General features: G+C 42.7%; 1 protein-coding gene across 1 annotated transcript in view; it reads left to right on the forward strand.

Moving 5' to 3' along the window:
* Positions 1 to 20,168, forward strand: part of TMC5 (transmembrane channel like 5) — an 81,134-nt gene that overhangs the window by 12,790 nt on the left and 48,176 nt on the right. Inside the window, exons 2-5 of the mRNA XM_032242704.1 lie at positions 5,674 to 5,898; positions 13,620 to 14,467; positions 17,278 to 17,481; positions 17,915 to 17,991. Coding sequence (XP_032098595.1) covers positions 13,704 to 14,467; positions 17,278 to 17,481; positions 17,915 to 17,991 — 1,045 coding nt within the window. The 5' untranslated portion in view covers positions 5,674 to 5,898; positions 13,620 to 13,703. The remainder of the gene's footprint in view (positions 1 to 5,673; positions 5,899 to 13,619; positions 14,468 to 17,277; positions 17,482 to 17,914; positions 17,992 to 20,168) is intronic.

A 20,168-nucleotide genomic window follows, 5' to 3' on the forward strand; every position in this document is an offset into this window, starting at 1 on the left:
CGGTGAGCTATGATCGTACCTCTGCACTCCAATCTGGGCAGCAGAGCAAGACCCCGTCTCAAAATTAAACAAAAACAAAAACACATAAATCTTGCAACCCTCAGTTATGTGACTCTGGGGCATTGAGCAACTTAGATGAAAACAAGCTAAGCAATGGCAGGTCATTGTTTAACTATGCCTATTTTTTTAGCAAACTTCAAGCCCTTATCAAATCTTAAATTTGTCTTATGAATGCAGGTTCAATCTTCGATAAGAAGAAGGTTCAGTTTCCCTTGCCTGGGCAACATGGTGAAACCCCATCTGTACGAAAAATGTTTTTTAAAAATTAGCTGGGCATGGTGGTGCATGCCTGGTTCCAGCTTTTGTTTTTCTTCAAAAATCAATTTAATCATCTTAAAAATATTTTTATTGCCTTTTTTTTTTTTCCCCCTTAGACGGAGTCTTGTTCTATTGCCGAGGCTGGAGTGCAGTGGCACAATCTCAGCTCACTGCAACCTCCACATCCCAGGTCCAAGCAATGCTCCCACCTCAGCCTCCTGAGTAGCTAGGACTACAGGCATAAGCCACCATGCCTGGCTGATTTTTGTATTTTTAGTCGAGACGAGGTTTCACCATGTTGGCCAGGCTGAACTCGAACTCCTGACCTCAGGTGATCCTCCTGCCTGAGCCTCCCAAAGTGCTGGGATTACAGGCATGCACCACCATGCCCGGCGCTTTTCTGTTTTTTTTTTTTTTTTTTTTGAGATGGAGTTTCACTCTTGTTACCCAGGCTGGAGTGCAATGGCGCGATCTCGGCTCACTGCAACCTCCGCCTCCTGGGTTCAGGCAATTCTCCTGCCTCAGCCTCCTTAGTAGCTGGGATTACAGGCACGTACCACCATGCCCAGCTAATTTTTTGTATTTTTAGTAGAGACGGGGTTTCACCATGTTGACCAGGATGGTCTCGATCTCTTGACCTCGTGATCCACCCACCTCGGCTTCCCAAAGTGCTGGGATTACAGGCTTGAGCCACCGCGCCCGGCCCGCTTTTCTGTTTTAAATACTCCTCTTCTATGTGATAGTAGCAAATCCACTTTTTCCCTCCTGCCTCTCTCCCTGCTCCTCACTGGCTGATCTGCAGTGATAGACTCTCACTCTGTCTCTTAGGCTGGTGTGCCCTAGCACGATCTCAGCTCATTGCAACCTCCACCTCCCAGGCTCAAGAGGAGGCTGGTCTTGAACTCCTGGTCTCAAGCAATCCTCCCAGCTCAGCCTCCCAAAGTGCTGCACCTGGCCACCTTTGCTCACTTTAGAACCCCTGGGTTTGCCTCCCCTCTGTTCCCTGCACACTGGGAAGAGAGGTAGGTATGAAAGCGTCACATTTGTCAACCATCTTTGTCTGGTGGAGGCAGGAGGAAAATGTGTTCAGGGATGTGGGTTTTTACAATTTTTCCTTTTCCTTTTATTTCTGTGATGAATATCTGTTCAACATCTCAATAACAATTTTATTGTGCTTGCTTTGAGGCTTAAGCATATGGCACAATTTTATTTATTTTTTATTTATTTATTTTTTGAGACAATGTCTTGTTCTGTTGCCCAGGCTGGAGTGCAATGGCGCAATCTTGGCTCAGTGCAAACTCCCCCTCCCGGGATAAAGCGATTCTCCTACCTCAGCATCCCAAATAGCTGGGATTACAGGCACCCGCCACCACACCTGGCTAATTTTTGGATTTTTCCCAAGTAGACAGTATAGCAAGGTGAGAATCTGCCTCAGTGAATATCAGAAGTATGTAAGACCAACAGAGTGGAAATTTCTTTCTTTCTTTCTTTCCTTCCTTCCTTCCTTTTTCTTTCTTTCATTCTTTCTTTCTTTCTCTCTCTCTGTCTCTCTCTCTCTCTCTGTCTCTCTCTCTCTCTCTCTCTTTCTTTCTTTTGATATGGAGTCTTGCACTGTCACCCAGGCTGCAGTGCAGTGGCACAATCTCAGCTTACTGTAACCTCCCTCCGCCTCCCAGGTTCATGCAATTCTTCAGCCTCAGCCTCCCAATTAGCTGGGATTACAGGAACGCACTACCATCCCTGGCTGGTCTTAAACTCCTGACCTCAGGTGATCCACCCTCCTCGGCCTCCCAAAGTGCTGGGGTTACAGGTGTAAGCCACTGTGCTTGGCCAGAAATGTTTTATAAATGGAAATATTGTAACTGTTGTTAAACATATTAGCACTCTTTTTAAAAATTGTAGTAAAAAAATGTGTAATGAGTATTTCACATTGTTGTGCAATCAATCTTTAGAAACTTTTCATCTTGTAAAACTGAAATACTATACCCATCAAATAATTCCTTTTTTTCCCCCTCCTTCCAGCCCCTGGCAACTACTATTCTACTTTCTGTTTCTATGAGTGTCAGATACCTCATGTAAGTGGAATCAGACAGTATTTGTCTTTTTGTGACTGACTTATTTCGCATAGCTTAATGTCCCTCAATGCTCATCCATGCTGTAGCATTTCCTTTTTAAGGCTGAACAATAGCCCACTGTATGTAGAGATCACAGTCTGTTTATCCATTCTTTTGTCCATGAACACCTGGGTGGCTTCTACCTTTTAACTCTTGCAAATAAGCCTGCTCTGAACATGAGTGTGTAAATATCTCTTCCAGATCCTGCTTTCAATTATTTTGGATGTATACCCAGAAGTGAAATTTAAGCACTCCAGCTTGGGCAACAGAACAAGACTCCATCTCAAAAAAAAAAAAAAAAAAAAAAAAGGGGGGCAATAAAAAATGCTTTTAAGATGATTGAGTTGCTTTTTAAAGCAAAACAAAAGCTGGAACTAAGCATTCACCCCCATGCCCAGCTAATTATTTAAAATTTTTTTTCATAGAGATGGAGTTTCACCATATTGCACAGACTGGTCTCAGACTTCTGAGCTCAAGTGATCCACTCACCTCAGCCTCCCAAAATGCTGGGATTACAGGCATGAGCCACCGCACCCAGCCCCCTCTGTGTCTGTTTCTGATTAAGCAATCTTCATCAATTTTTCAAAATATATTATTAAATATGTAATAAAAAAGCAACTCAGTCAGCCTACATGGAAATTGGTCACTGTAGCAGTTAAGAACTCATTCAATTTACGTTTAAATTTCTATGCCCACTTACCATCTGTAAGAACTCAGAAAAGTTATGGAGTCCTCTGAGCCTCAGTGGCCTCATCTGTAAAATGGAAGCATGAAGCATCACTTGCTTTGTGAAGATGGAAGGAGAATGTTATGTACAAAATTTTTCATTTGTTGCCACAAAGAAAAATTAGTACTGGGACAAAGAATCTCTCAGCAAAACAATTGTTTTTACTTCCTACAGAAAGGGTACACCCACCAGCAATCTTGCCACTAGGGTACAATGAGTAAAGGAAAGCAGACATTTATTTCTTATGTATTTGGGATGGTCCTTACTGCTGTGTCCGATCTCCATTGGCTGGAGCCAGACATCACAATCTAAACTAAAACCTGATTGGTTAATAACTTGAAACTTTTCTAAAGAGATGGAAGCAATGAAGGGCAAAAAAAGGAAGTCCAAATAAGGAAGGGACATAGGCTGCAAGCTGGGACATGCCCGGCAGCACGTTCAGCATATATATCTTGGTTAAAGTACAAGGAGATAGAATGTACTAGGTGCCTGTAAGCATGTCTAACAGCTACATAGGATAGGGCTTCTAGCAAAAAGGCAAGAAGGCTTTCAAAGAAAGTGTTTAAAACAATTATTTCTTTTTTTTTTTTTTTTTTTTTTTTGAGACGGAGTTTCGCTCTTGTTACCCAGGCTGGAGTGCAATGGTGCGATCTCGGCTCACCGCAACCTCCGCCTCCCGGGTTCAGGCAATTCTCCTGCCCCAGCCTCCTGAGTCGCTGGGATTTCAGGCACGCGCCACCATGCCCAGCTAATTTTTGTATTTTTAGTAGAGACGGGGTTTCACCATGTTGACCAGGATGGTCTTGATCTCTTGACCTCGTGATCCACCCTCCTCGGCCTCCCAAAGTGCTGGGATTACAGGCTTGAACCACCGCGCCCGGCTAAAACAATTATTTCTAACACTTATGAATTCTTAAGAAAGGAACTTTGAAGAGGAACTTCCCTACAATTTTCCTCCTCTTTTACTTTATGGTTCGTCCTCAGGCTTGTTTAACATATCTTGACTCAACTGCTCTGTTTGACTTTCTACGAGAAGTAACTTTTCTGAATAAGGTTGGGGAGGGTTCGAGGAGATTTTAGTAAGTGCTGTGTTTACTAGTCTTTGTACTCGCCCGCAGATGCATGGTATAATACAGCACCCAACAAGAGGGAGTATACTTATTACAGTTGCTGAGGAAGTAAGAATTGAGGCTATGATCTCTTGGCCAAACCGTCTCTCGAGCCAATTTGAAATAAGGTTGTAAATGTCGGAATTTTTTTGCTAACTCATTTGATAAGGCAGTAAGCCCTTGGAGGGCTTGTGTTATGTTTCCATTGGAAGCACTGTTGTTTGGGATAAAGGCGCAACGCTGAGTTTTGATCATAACACAAACACCAACTTTTTCTGCTAATATCATATCTAAAGCTATCCCAGTCTCCCAGGCCATTTGACTAGTGGATCTTAATTGTTCAGCTACTCCCTTAACGGCATCTTTAGGAGAGTTAACAAAAAGCTGCTGTTTGTAATAAACGTCGTTTACCCAATCTACGTTTTTATTATTCATCACTCACCAAAACAACATTGACTCAAAACCTGTAGCTTTAAATTTTAAATTCCTGGCTTTAAATTTTTCTGGTACTCCATGAGGAACTCCAATGGCATCTAAATAGATATGGGAATCAAAAGACCCATAAGGGTCTGCTTCCTTTGAGGCTTCTCTTATCTGCCTATGTCGTATTTTTCTCTCTTTCTGGTTGATAAAATGCCAGGGTAAAAAGGTTAGCCAAGTGAACTAGAGCACAAGTACCATTCCAGTTGTTTGGCAGAGTGTCCAGTAAAGGCCCTCCACAATACCACCATGCGTCTGCTCGGGGATGAGTAAGGGTGGACTGATGGGTTGGCTTTTGGAAGTGCCTGACTTCACTGCATCCTGTTAACGTTTCCAAGGAACACTAAGTTATCCCCCTGTCATGAGAGACATGAGGTGAACTTTGCCTTGGGAGATGGAGGCTGTATGGCCCTCGGGGGCTGACCTGCAAGGTGTTGAACTTCAGGAAATAGCAGAGAAAGAGCTTGGCACAATTCATTATCCCAGGTGGTGGAATCTTGAAAAAAATCTACCATGCACTCCATGTCCACTTGATTCGAGGACCATCTAAGTGGAAAGGAAACAATCTGGGCCTCAGCTCTACAGTGTGTACAAGTGTAACACTTGCTTATTTAAAGTGCAGATGGAATATTTATTCTAACCAGACATTTGCATCTTGGTATCCTGCTTCAATAGCTACGGTCTGTCTTAGGTCTTTTACTTCCACTACAGAAATTTTGGTTTTGTCATTGTGCCAGGGAGGAGTGATTGATAAAGAGATTGAAGGAGCAATAAAGCATATTTCAAAACTTCCTTTAGGATCTTTTCCTGAAACATCAGCTCCCATGCCATAAATATGTCGTAATGAGGGGGAAGAGCTTTTAGATGTTGGACAGCATGAGCCCATCTTGTATGAAAGTTAAATCCTCTGTCTTCTGATTTTCAGGACATGAGGCTCTGCCTACAGTCAGCCACTTGGAATATTCAGACTTCAAACCAGCATTGCAGATTATAACCCTCCATAAATCACCCACAGCCCAACCCCTATCAAATGCCAGACTGAAACACTCATGGACATGTGACTTCAGTGTTCCCAACATCTTAAGATCAACTTGGTTTATGCAACGTTTGAATTGATTTGGGACAAAGCAAGAACAATAAGGGTAAAAAAGTAAGTTTCCATACAGCTGAATTTATTCAGTTACATGAACTACCCTTCCTTCTAAATGGGGTCTTACTCTTTTTTTCTTTAAGACAGAGTCTTGCTCTGTCACCCAGGCTGGAGTACAGTGGCATGATCTTGGCTCACTGCAACTTTCACCTCCAAGGGTCAAGTGATTCTCCTACCTCAGCCTCCCAGGTACCTGGGATTACAGGCACATGCCACCATGCCCAGCTAATTTTTGTATTTTTAGTAGAGACAGGGTTTTACCATGCTGGCCAGGCTGGTCTCGAGCTCCAGACCTCGTGATCCAGCTGCCTTGGCCTCCCAAAGTGCTGGGATTATAGGCGTGAGCCACTGCACCCAGCCTGCCCTCTCCTTTTTTTAATGTCCATAAAATGTTTTATGCGATAATGGTGACAGTCAATTGTGATAGCTGTCATTGCCTTTAATGTATTTAGTTGGCAAAACAGAATTTTAGTGGGACTAGTTTCTTTCCTTCTCTCCATTCTCTGCTACAAAAACCATTTTTAAAAAGTTGGTTGGTCTGTTTTGAGTCAAATAAATGACGATTCATTGGAACTAGTTAAGAGCTTCTGTAGAATCATTTTTCTAATTTTAAATGTGCGTCTTAAGTATGTAGGGATCTTGTATCATTTACAAGATCGTCGCTAGAACAGAACGTTGATTTCATTCAGGTTGAAAGGTTAATTGCGTTTTCATGACAAAGTTCACCCCATTAGAAGACGAAACGTACAGCTCAAATTGGACATTGTGGCCTCATTTTGCCTGTCTCATGGCAACTTCCTGCTCTTGGTGCTGATCAGACTGCTGTTTTGTGAGGCTCTGGTTTCTCTTTCCTGTCTTTCAGGTAACCAATGGCCTCAGTTAGAAAATTAACTTTTGGACAATTCACAGGCTGCATGGTCACTTGCTCTAGCCAAGCCTGGGACAGGAGATGGGGAAAGGAGATTAAAGACAAGAATCATAGCTGGCCATCTGCTGCTGGCGCCTGTAGAGCTAAAGCATTCTTTGTGACAGTTCCATGATATTCCACTGCGCAAATGTCCTGTGACTGATTCAGCTCATCTCCTATTGGTGAATGTTTGAATCGCTTCCAGTTTTTTGTTGTTACACACAAAGCTTGCCCTGGCAACCCTTAGCAGTTCTGACTGAGTGTCTGGGTTTTGTGAGATCATTTTGGTGGTGCAGAATAGAACTCGTGAGTGGGTGGTCCCGCATTCTGCTAGCTTGAGGCTGGGAGAAGTAGGAGGCAGCAGAGAGCCAGGTGAATAGCTTGAATATGACCTCATCCATATTCTAGGATGTAATTGATCCCTTGAAGATTTCTGAATTAGCTGAATGACAAAGACAAGATAGTTTGATGATCCATTCAAATCAGGAAGCCTTACAACATCAAATAAGGAGTCCTCAATTAACAGCCTTAGAAGACATGTCATTGCTTGGTCTTGTGATTGAAAACCATTCAAACTGAAGTGAGAAACCCTAAATAGGATATGGAAAGGAGGACTTGAAATAAATGGATCAATAGCCCTTATTGAGGAGGTGCTAGAGAAACAAAAACTAGGGAGAAAGAAAGTAGGATAATACCCTCTTTGTGCTTTTTCCACGGCAGCAGGAAGCATTATCATGCCTTTGAACCTTCAGGATATCTCATTTACTCCTCTAATAGTTAACAGGAAGCTAAGGGTAAGGTTCTCAGGAGGCAACACCTGCTTCATTTGACATCAGTACAAGAGACTATTTCCTTGTGGCCATTTCCTCCTTTCTTTTTCCCAATCCTTTTCTGTCGGTTTAGCTGTTTGTTTAGGTATTTGTTGCAGTACAGGGTGGTAGTGGTTAGAGCATTTGTTCCCAACTGTGAAACAGACGTGCAATACACAGGCTCTTGTCAAATGACAATGGAGGAGAGAACTGCAGCAACAGACTTGAAGCTAATTGTTGGCCATCACATATAACATCTATCAATCAATCATCTATCTACCCACCTATCTGTTTATCTAATCTATGTGTATTTTTGTGTGTGTGTTATATGAATGTGTATATATAATGTATATTATATGTAGATCTATTATATATGTATATATGAATAAATATATACATAAATTGTATGCATGTCTGTGTGTGTGCATATATACATATAATATACACATATGAAGTTTTGTATATATACATATATATAAATTTGTCAAAGATTCAAAACAAAGACAAAAATGATTTGTATCAGTTAGGCTAGTCTAAGCTCTGGTGCTCAAACTACCTTAAAATCTAAATGTCTTCAAACATAAAAGATTGTTTCTTGCTCATGAAACTCTAAGGTGGATTGGTGCAGGTGGGCAGTGATCCATTTAGTCATGCAGGAACCCAGGCTGGTGACTGGGTCCCCTATGGGAATATCACTGGTTGCCATGGCAGCAGAAGGGGAACTAGAGGGTCTTATTTTGGCTTTTGAATTCTTTCAGTTGGAAGTGACAGAGTCACTTACGCTCACAGCCCATTGGCCAGAGATAGCCATATGCGATTGTCTTCCTTCATCACCATGACCTAGAGGGGACTCCAGAGTCTCTTCCCAGCTCCACTCCTGCAGGCCCCTTCTGAGTGCTTTGTTTGCTGGTGACCCTGAGTCCTGGCTTCATTATATTTTTATTCAATCCCTTTGAAAGAGTTCCCATGATAAATTCTTTTCAGAAATTGATATTGGGAGGAAGTGTGGTCCTCTGGAAAAATTGGTATATTGCCTTTCTTTCCTCACATATAGTATTAGATAACTTGTCATGATTCCCTTTTAGTCTTGGCTGATAAGAAGCTCAGGGCAAAATTTAGTTCTCAGGTACAGTCACTGTGTCAGCCTGGGAATTTTATAGGATTGCTCCTTCCTCTATCTGATTATAAGACATTTCCTTTTTCTTTCTTTCTTTCTTCCTTTCTTTCCTTTTTTTTTTTTTTTTTTTTTTTTTTTTTGAGACATGGTCTCACTGCATACTCAACCTTCTGGGATCAAGCGATCCTCCCGCCTAGCCTCCTGAGTAGCTGGGATTACAAGTGTGTACCACCACGCCTGGCTAATTTTTTTTTTTTTTTTTTTGTAGAGATGGGGATCTTGCTATATTGCCCAGGCTGGTCTCAAACTCCTAGCCTCAAGCAGTCCTCCTGCCTTGGTCTCCGAAAGTGCTGGGATTACAGATGTGAGCCATCATGCCTGGCCCATTTCCTATTTCTTTAATCATGTCCTGGTTGAGTGCATGACTTTTATTGTGTACTGACTCCTATCTCTTTTGGAAGTTGCCAGGGTTTACATTGCACATAAATAAAAATTATGGCAAATAATAGCTTCCATTCAATGACTGCTTGCTTGATGCTGGCTGCCTTCTATGCCTTATTTTGTTCATTCCTTGCAACAATCCTATGAGATATTACTGTCAGTATTGTATGGTTGAGGAAACAGACTCAGAGGGATTAAGTGACTTACCCAAGTCCACACAGCCAGCAAATGGAAACTAAGCCCAGTTCTATCTGATACCAAGGACTGGGCTCCTAACCACTTTCATTTCATAGCATCACATAGACAGATGATTCCATTCAGGTAATGTATATTCACCTAGGAGACCTGTCTTCACCTAGGTTTTGTTTTCATTAGTGCCGATTTTCTTTGATTTATGTATAAGAAAACTGGAAATATTTGTGAGCTAAAACACTACCACTTTTTTCAACTGGTATAATGGCTCCTGGGAGAAATGGAAGGTTTCATGTTACAACTTCTGGTTTCTCATTTTCTTTTTAAAATTTAGAAGTATATATTTACAGAGAAGGGCACAACTCTTAAGTGTGCAACTTGATGGATTTTTACACACACGCTCATATATATGCCTCCCTTTAACCACACCAAGATCACCAGCCAGCACTCCAGAGATTCCCTCATGCAGTTCCTAGTCAGCACTCACCTCTTTCCTTCCCCAAGGTAGCCACTATTTTGACTTCTGTCCCCATGTATTAGTTTGCCTGCTTTTGAACTTTGTGGGTAAAAGAATGAATGAATGAATGAATGAAAGGGAGGGAGGGAGGGAGGAAAGAAAGGGAGAGAAAGTAAGGAGGCAGGAAGGAAGGAAAGGAAAGAAAGAAAAAAAAAGAGAGGGAGAAAGGAAGGAAGGAAAGAATGAAAGGAAGGAGGGAGGGAGGATGGAAGGAAGGAAGGACGGATGGATGGACAGACAGTTTCTGTGAACGTTTTTCCTGTCTTTTGGTAGAAGTACTCATTTATCTTGGGCCAATACAGCTGGATCTGTTTTCAATTTCTTGAATTTACTAGGCATCATTTAGCTGGTTAGATGTAATAGCTTTGAGTTTTGTTAGGCTGTGGAAGTTTCTGGAGCATAAATATAACTTTCTAGTCTTAGAATACAAGTAAACAAATAGGATCATTTTTCATGTTAGGGAGAGTAGTTTGCAATAAAGCACAGCATTTAGTCTTCTTAGCACTACAGTTTGTAAAGGTGTTCCTGTTTGCAAAACTTCGCATATTTGTCAGAATTCTTCTTTTTCATTTGCAAATGACAGAAACCCAACTCAAACCAACTTTAGTTCAAAAGAGAATGTAATGACTCAAGTATCCAGCTGCCTTCAGGTATGGCTGAATTCAGGTGTTTAAATGATGTCCTCAACATCTGGTCCTCTTCCTGTTTATCTCTTGGCTCTGTTCTCCTCCCTGTTGGCATCACTCTTAGGCCCTTCTCCACTGGTGACCACTGACAGCTTCCGGTTTAAACTTTCCTAACTCTGGCTAGTGCAGTGGTTAACGCCTGTAATCCTAACCCTCTGGGAGGCCGAGGTAGACAGATCGCTTGGGCCCAGGAGTTTGAAAACAGCCTGGACAACATAGTGAAACCCTGTCCCTACAAAAGTACAAAAATTAAGTGGGCATGGTGGTGCACACCTGTAGTCCCAGCTGCTCAGAAGGCTAAGGGAGGAGGATCACCTAAGCCTGGGAGGTCGAGATTGCATTGAGCTGTGATCATGCTACTGCACTCCAGCCTGGATGGCAGAGTGAGGCTCTGTCTCAAAAAATAAAATTTCATAACTCCAAGGCCAGCAGAAGGCAACTCCCCTCTTCCTTACAGTTCTGATAAAACTCCCAGAATTGAATCTCAGTGACTTTAACTCGGTTGTGTGTTCTGACAGAATCACTGTCGCCAGGAAGAAAATCATTCTGATGGGTCATATTGTTGTACTGGAGCGAGAATAGAAAATCAACACCAAGACAAAAGTATGCCAAATTGCAGGTCCTTGTTGCTGGCGGCCATGGAGGACTCAACGTCTCTCTAACCCATGGCTGCGAAAGGAGGGTGTCAAGACATTTTATGCCCGTAAACCACCTCGGGGGTGAGGGTGAGGGGCAGGGGTGGGGGTGAGGGGGTTCACACATTCCCAGGGCCAGTGGATTCAGTAAATCACCTCCTGGGCGGAGATGAGGGTGAGGGGCTCCAGACATTCTGAGGGCCAAGGTACTTTGGATATTTCGATTGTTACTTAAGTGGTTTACAGAAGTCAAGATAAGCATTAGTTTGCACATTGTCTGGGTAGTGCTGGGAATTACAGACCTTAGTTACTTTTTTTTTTTTAATTATTTTTATTTTTTTTAATTGCATTTTAGGTTTTGGGTTACATGTGAAGAACATGCAAGATTGTAGCATAGGTACACACCTGGCAGTGTGATTTGCTGCCTTCCTCCCCTTCACCTATATCTGGCAGTTCTCCCAGTTACTTATTACAAGTCGCAGGGACCAAGATGGCATGGGTTTGGACTGCTTGCCTGTCACATCAGGGTTACAGAGAGCACTTTCAACAGAAAGCCGAGGTATGGTTGAGGTATGCAGTTTTATGGGACTTTTATCATGTCACAGTATCCCACTGGTGGCCCACAGGGACTGACAGTGTGGGAGAGATGTTACCCGAGGAAAATCGTTAACTACAAAAGAGAGAAGTGGATGCCGGGCAGGACACGATCATAAAGCACATGCTGAGATGTTAACTATGCTGAGAAATATGGGCGTGGGTGGGCACACGAGCATTCTGAGACCACAGGTGTTGGCAGAAAGTTAATATTGTCTTAGCTCTGATTACTCAAGTCTAACCCTTGTCATTTACATAGAGATAAACTTGTAAAAGTTGGCGGAGCTTTAAAAATGTTCTACTTTGGCTGGGCGCGGTGGCTCAAGCCTGTAATCCCAGCACTTTGGGAGGCCGAGGCGGGTGGATCACGAGGTCAAGAGATCGAGACCATCCTGGTCAACATGGTGAAACCCCGTCTCTACTAAAAAAATACAAAAAATTAGCTGGGCATGGTGGCACGTGCCTGTAATCCCAGCTACTAAGGAGGCTGAGGCAGGAGAATTGCCTGAACCTGGGAGGCGGAGGTTGTGGTGAGCCGAGATCATGCCATTGCACTCCAGCCTGGGTAACAAGAGCGAAACTCCGTCTCAAAAAAAAAAAAAAAAGTTCTACTTCCTTTCAAAAACATCGCCATTCCTCTCATCATGCTGGCTTGAAACTGTAGAGATATGCTTGTCTTTTATTTTCCTTCTCACCCTTCCCCTAATGGATCAGCCAACAAATCCTATTGATCCTTTCTTTAAATTTTCTCCCCTACTGATTCCTTTTTTACTCTATTCCCTCTGGCACGATGCCGGAAGCTCCAGACTTACTTATATATTCTATCCTCTTAGCCACCCCAGTGAAATAAGAGCACCTCTTGCCCAGTGAGCCTCAGCATTTGCCTTATTTGAACACAGTTTGAACAATTAGCTGCCTGAGATTGGCTGAAATTCAGTGCAAGTACAAGAATAGGCTACAGTCTGTTGACACCTCCAGTTAGGTCACAGTTCATTATGTACAGAGAAATCTTTAGGGCAAACTTAAAACATGTTAGGAGGTAGCTTTGGGCTAAATTTAACACAAGTATGCTGTAGGCTATAGATCAGAGCTTATGTAGCTCATAAAATCTTACTTTCAAATTGGAAGGGGTCATAGCAATTGTCTACTTGCCCAGTCCTCTAGTTTCCATTAACCATTCTTCTTTTATGCACTGATATTAATTTAGGCTTTGACCCCTAAAACCTCAAGTGTAATCAAAAAGTGCAAAAAGTCTTTGTATCTTTGAATCCTTTGGTTCACTGTTCTCTTCCCCTACAACCAAAGGAATGTATTGTTCAAGAGGTAAGCTTAGTTCCATGCGGTCTTTAAAGACTACAAAAACAGTGGTTTAAACAAGATAATTTTATTTCTCTCTCACATAATAGTCTGAGCTGATACAATAGCTGTGCTCTGTGAAGTAAGTCATCAGCAACCCAGCAACCTTCCCTCTGTTGAGTATTTATTCCAAATGCGGGTCTTGGCTTCGTGTGCGTGACCCAAGATGGTGCACCGTCATTTCCACGTTCCAGCACACAGGAAGCAAGATGGAGAAAGGGGGGAATACCTTCTTCCCTCTAACAGCTCCGCCTGGACGTTGTGTGGATCACGGCCGTTCTCATCCCATTGACCACCCTCATGTTCATGCCTTGGTGCAAGAGAAGCTAGAAACATAATCTTTATTCTAGGCAGTTGTATACTCCGCTATGAATGAAAGGAGAGCAGGTACTGGAAGATAACCAGCCATCTCTGCAGGGAAGAAAGGGAAAAAAAATCTGACTTTTTCTTTTCTTCTTGTTTTTCAGGTGGAAAAAAAAAAAAGAAAGATCCCTGAGTAATTGCAAATGCTGGGACAGTTTACCACTCCAGGGTGAAGAGTCCGTACCAACATGTCTGCCTACTACAGGAATAACGGGTTTGAGGAAGACCCAGATTACCTTGACTATTCAAGGTCTCCGAACCGTACACAAGGGTATTTGAAAACTCAGCGTTATCCAGATGCTCTGGGTCCTCCAAACAATCCACACAACCCCGGCACCAGGAACAATCCATACTCTGTAGACTCCAGAGAACGTCCAGACTATCCTGGGTCTCTGAGTAATCCAGACTATTCTGGTACCAGAAGTGATGCATACTCTTCAGCCTCTAGAACAAGCCCAGACCATCCTATCTCTCTACCAGAGCCAGATTATAGTGAATTTCAGAGTCATCCGTACCACCGACCATCATCCAGACAGCCAGACTACCCTGGATCTCAACGAAATCCTGATTTTGTAGGCTCCAGCAGCAGTGGAAACTATGCAGGCTCCAGAACACATCCAGATTATTTTGGCTCCTTAGGAGAACCGGACTACCCTAGAGCTCAGAGCAACTCTGATCATCCTGGACCCAGAGCCAACTTGAACCATCCAGGCTCCAGAAGGAATCTAAAACATACAGGTTTCAGAATCAATCCGTATACAGATTCTCTGGGAGAGCCTGATTATCCAGGTGCTGAGATTCAACCTAACTCTCCACCCTTTTTTGGGGAGCCAGATTATCCCAGAACTGAGGACAATCAGAACTCATCAAGCGCTTGGGGAGAACCTGATTATTCAGATGCTGAGAATGGTTATGATTATGGCTCTTCTGAGACCCCAAAGATGACCAGGCGGTAAGTTCTGGTATATATCCCTTCATTGGGAGTGGAGGCTGAGTGCTGGATCATCAAGTCAATGGAATTTGGTGTGTGGTTTAGATTATGGATATATATGATCGGTTCCATGACCTGAAGTTGTGGTGAAACTCGCATATCTACCTGTAGAACTCACCTTGCTCATGGACTCTCAGTTTGAGGCTTCAAGCCCTTACCTGAACTTAATCTTCCAACACTTCTTGCTTGGATTACCTTTCCATTATCCCACCTCTTCCTTATTCGATCCCTGTAAGACATCTAGATCCACACTGTTTTGACCCTACTACATTGCCAATAGGCTTAGGGTTAAGAATTGACACTTATAAATCCAAACACTTTAGTGAGAATTACATCAACAGTAATGAATTGTTATCCAGAAAATATTTTGGAGATCTAATTCCATGAAGTCAATTAAGTTTTTTTAATAAGATATTGTGCCACTTCTTTGGGGTTTTTTTGTTGTTGTTTATTTAGTTAGTTATTTAATTTTTTTTTTGAGACGGGATCTTGCTGTGTCACCTAGGCTGGAGTGCAGTGGCACAATCATAGCTCACAGCAGCCTCAACCTCGTGGGTTCATTGATCCTTCCGCCTCTGCCTCCCAAGTATCTGGGACTATAGGTGTGCACCTATTATGCCCAGCTAATTTTTGTATTTTTTGTAGAGACGGTGTTTTGCCATGTTGCCCAGGCTAGTCTTGAACTCCTGAGCTCCAACCTGCTAGGATTACAGGCGTGAGCTACCATGCCCAGCCATGTTTTTATCACTTTGATTTTTACACTTTTACTTCTATTTTACTGAAATTGTCAGAATTGACGACTTTTCACCAAAACTTTACTGCAGATTTGATTCACCAGTTATCTGCACTATTTTAATTAAATTTTGTCAATTATAGTTTTCATCATTTTCAGTATTCCTTTAAGGCTGCTTTTAAATAGCAAGTCCAGTTTTTCCAGGTTTAGAGTCTGTAGATCTAAGTTTTGTCTAAAAGATTTTGATCTTCTGTCAATTTTGTTCCTTGACAAATTTTACCACTGACAGCATTAGTTTGGGTGACTTAGTTCTACCAAACCTGATTTTTTCTGGGTTAAGTTTTTTCATGTTCATGTTGCTAGCAAAATGTAATTTATTTTTTTAATTATTTATTTTTTTTGAGACAGAGTCTCGCTCTGTAGCCCAGGCTGGAGTGCAGTGGCACAATCTTGGCTCACTGCAACTTCCGTGTCTTGGGTTCAAGGTGATTCTCCTGCCTCAGCCTCCCAAGTAGCTGGTATTGCAGACATGCAACACCATGCCCAGCTGCTGTTTGTATTTTTAGTAGAGACAGGGTTTCACTATGTTGGCCAGGCTGATCTTGAACTCCTGACCTCAAATAATCCACCTGCCTTGGCCTCCCAAAATGCTGGGTATTACAGACATGAGCCACTGGGCCCGATCTAGGATGTGATTTTTTAAAGTCAGTTTGTGGTTTCATCAATAACAATGTTTACCATGCGACGTTTTAACCAATATGAGTCTGATTTTGCATTTACTGTTTCTACTAGTAATATTTATAAATTTAATTTTTTAAAAACTTGGGGCTTGTATTTATCTTTAGGAACAAGGATATAGGATTTGAGTGTGCAGCAGTCACGATGTCTTTAGAACCCAAATAGTAGGGTTAACAGGACCAGGTGAAAATGTCCATCTTGTTCTTATTATCCAATGCCTGATTCATCATTCCAAAGCCTACCTTTGATCCTGTCACTCCTTTGCTTTTCATTGTCCATGGGTCCCCATAGCCTTCAGAAGAAAGGTCTCCCAACTTCACTTATAGAACATTTATGAATAAGGATATGTCGTGTTAATGTAAGATGCCAGCCAAAGACCAGCCTGACTGATCTCCTGTTATGTCTCCTGTCTGCCCCCCGCCTTGACCCTATACTCTAGGTCAGTGGTTCTTGACTTTGGCTGGTCCTTAGAGTTACCCAATTATCTGGGGAACTTTAAAAATAATACAGATGCCTGGGCCCAACCTTCAGAGCTTCTGATTTAATTATCTGGGATCAAGCTTGGGAATTTGTATATGTATTAAATTAAGAATCATTATTTATTAATTGATTTTCATAGCATTTCCTTTATATATTCAGCACTTTCTGGACTCACACCTTTTTTTATGCTGTTCTTCATCTTTGGAATGCCCTCCCGCTATGTATCCTTTCAAATCCCCACTCACATGTGTCTTTCCATGTAGATTTCTCCCAAAATTCTCTTTACTTGTCCTAAATAGGTCAACTCTTTCCTCTGAACTCCTTGGGCCTGTCTTCGGATACTCATCAGTTTCTACTTGTAGTATAATTTCTCATAACTGTGTCTAAGAAGCCGTACCAACTTGTACTGAGAGCTTATTGAGGGCAGATGCCTCATGTTTTTCTCTTGATATCCTCACTTCCTAGCCCATCCCTAACTCAGGATTGGCATTTAGTCTGCATTTGTGAAATGAAATGGAATGGAATGGATGGATATATGGATGGATACATTAATGAATGGATAGATACATGGATGGATAGATGGATGGATACATGTATGTATGGTTGGATGGATGAGTGGATGGATAGATGGATAAATGGATGAATCAATGGGTGGATGAATGGGTAAATGGAAGAATGGATGGATGGATGGATAAATGGATGGATGAATACATGATTGAATGGATGGATACATGGATAAATAGATGGATGGATGGATACATGCATGACAATCCTTACCATACTCCTGGTTGGATGGTGATCCATCATTTTGGGATTTTAGGGTGCTCAGCAGAACATCTTCAATCCAGCCCTCAAATCATCACAGGAGTGATGGCTCCTTGGGCAACCTTTGGGGAGAGAATGAAGATTACCCTGAAAGGATTGAAATGGCATCCATGGAGATGGCAAACTCATATAGACACTCTCTGCCCGATGCTCCTGGAAATGGCTATGGTAAGCATTTATTAAGCCAGGATCATATCCTGTGACGAATGTAAAATCAGTGGATTTAGGGGTGCAGTCATTAAAGAGGTGTGGCAATAGAATTGATGTATCCTTCCAATCTCATAGACCGTTTTGTTTTTTGTTTTTTTGTTTTATACACAAGAGTTGAGAATTCAGTGTTTAGAGATGCCAAGCTAATTGTCTTCAATTATAAAAGTCAGGTAAGGGTTGTGGGAAATGGGGACCCGTGCACCCTGTGCCTCCCGGAGGTGGTGAAGTTCAGTCCGCAGTGGTTATGTGGCAAGGTGGGATCAGTGTGGCGAGATCCTCATATTTTTCAGCAGAAGCCATGTATTTGGGGTTTTATGTGAAGCCTGATGTTTATGTATTCCAAAATCATTTTTAAAAGTAAAAACAATGAGGTGGGCAAACGAAATCACATTTTTTTGTGAGCTGCCAGTGGCCACCTATAGTTTAGCATATCCTGTAGGCATTGAAACAATCAGTACTTACGTGTTCAGAACCTACTGGAGGAAAAGGGAGTTCAGAGGTAGTTCTGCCCTCATGTTATTTAAAGCCTAAATAGGTCAATGAAAGTGGCACGTCAAGACTAAAGAAAAGGCCAGGTGTGGTGGCTCACACCTGTAATCCCAGCACTTTGGGAGGCTGAAGCAGGTGGATCACCTGAGGTCAGGAGTTGGAGACCAGCCTGGCCAACATGATGAAACCGTGTCTCTACTAAAAATACAAAAAATTAGCCAGGCACGGTGGCAGGCACCTGTAATCCCAGCTACCCGGGAGGCTGAGGCAGAAGAATCGCTTGAATCCAAGAGGCGGAGATTGCAGTGAGCCAAGATTGCGCCACTGCACTCCAAGCTGGCCAACAGAGTGAGACTCTGCTAATTTTCTTTAATCTTTTTTTTTTTTGAAACAATCAAACTATTAATATTTGAAAAATCATGTTGTCCTCATCATTTGTTGTGTGTATGGGTAAGATGCTTAGCTCCAGGAGGCAAAGGAACTTCTGATCAGTTCTTTTTTTTTTTCTTTAGAGACAGGATCTTGCTCTGTCACCCAGGCTGATCATAGCTCACTGCAGCCTCAAACTCCTAGGCTCAAGAATCCTCCCACCTCAGCCTCCCCAGTAGCTGGGACTGCAGGTGCATGCCACCATGCCTGGCACATTTTTTTAATGCCTGACAAAGATGGGGTCTTGCTATGTTGCCCAGGCTTGTCTTGAACTCCTGGCTTTAAGCAATCCTCCAGCCTTGGCCTCCCAAAGTGCTGGGATTACAGGCATGAGCCTCGGCAAATTCTGAATAGTTCTTACTTACCAGGAGGAAAAACAGACTTGTTCCAGGAAGCCATTTGATGGCATAAAAGAAAAAAAAATCCAGGCAATATTAAAGGACTTTGGAGGCTGAGGAGGTCAGAAAAGGGAGGAAGTGTTCAGCTAATAAGAAGAGAACAAGAGACCCAAGTGCTGGGAGGTGCAGATGGAGGATTGATAAGCCTTGAGGAGTAGATGGGGAAGGTTTGGAAGAAGGCAGAGAGGAGGGGACAGGATGCATAGCCCTGTGCTAATGAAAACACTGACTGTTAACACATAGAACATTTTCAATCTGGGCCTAATTTAAAAAATTAGCTGGGCATGGTGGCACACACCTGGGGTCCCAGCTACTTGGGAGATTGATGCAGGAGGGTCGCTTGAGTCTGGGAGGTTGAGGCCGCAGTGAGCCATGCTTGTACCACTGCACTCCAGCCTGAGTGACAAAGTGAGACCTGTCTAAAAAAAAAGAAAGAAGAAAGAAAAGTAAAGAAGAAAGAAAAAGAAGGGGAAGGAGGGAGGGAGGGAGGGAGGGAGGAAGGAAGGAAGGAAGGAAGGAAGGAGGAAGGAAGGAAGGAGGGAAGGAAGGAAGGAAAAAGAAAGGAGGGAAGGAAAGGGAAAGGAAGGGAAGGGAAGGCCGGGCACGGTGGCTTACACCTGTAATGCCAGGGCTTTGGGAGGCCTAGGCAGGCAGATCACGAGGTCAGGAGTTCGAGACCAGCCTGGCCAATATAGTGAAACCCTATCTTTACCAAAAATAAAAAATTAGCCAGGCATGGTGGCAGGTGCCTGTTATCCCAGCTACTTGGAAGGCTGAGGCAGGAGAATTGCATGAACTCAGGAAGCAGAGGTTGCAGTGAGGCAAGATTGTGCCACTGTCCTCCAGCCTGGGCGACAGAGCAAGACTCTGTCTTGAAGGAAAAAAAAAAAAGAAGAAGAAAGCAAAGAAATATTCCTTTGGGAGCACAGAGATCACTTGTTCAGCTCAGGGCTATTCCAAGCCTTTATTCCATGCATTCCTCCCTAAGGGCAATAGAAATCCCAAGGCGGGAAAGTTTGCTCTTCAAAGGCCAGAAAAACAATCTCACTCTTTTGGTTTATAAAGCACAGATATACATATAGTACACAAACAGGTATACATATATCTTTGGTATTAAAATTTCTTAGAGGACAGCAGTAAGGAAACAATGTCTCCCCTGCTTAGGGGGCTGATAATGAAACAAGATTAAGACACACTGCCCTAACTCCAGTGCAAGTGGAACTAATAATTGCAAGCAAGCCTTGAGTGTTTCCTATGCCCTGGAGTCTCTGTCCAGCACTTGACTTTTATTATCTCATTTAATCTGTACAACCTTTCAAGCAGGCACTGCCACTCTCCCTGTTTTAACAGATGGGAAAAC

Source organism: Sapajus apella, unplaced genomic scaffold (genome assembly GCF_009761245.1).
Source record: "Sapajus apella isolate SASKATOON/1434 unplaced genomic scaffold, GSC_monkey_1.0 scaffold51, whole genome shotgun sequence".
In the NCBI taxonomy this organism is placed as follows: Eukaryota; Metazoa; Chordata; class Mammalia; order Primates; family Cebidae; genus Sapajus; species Sapajus apella.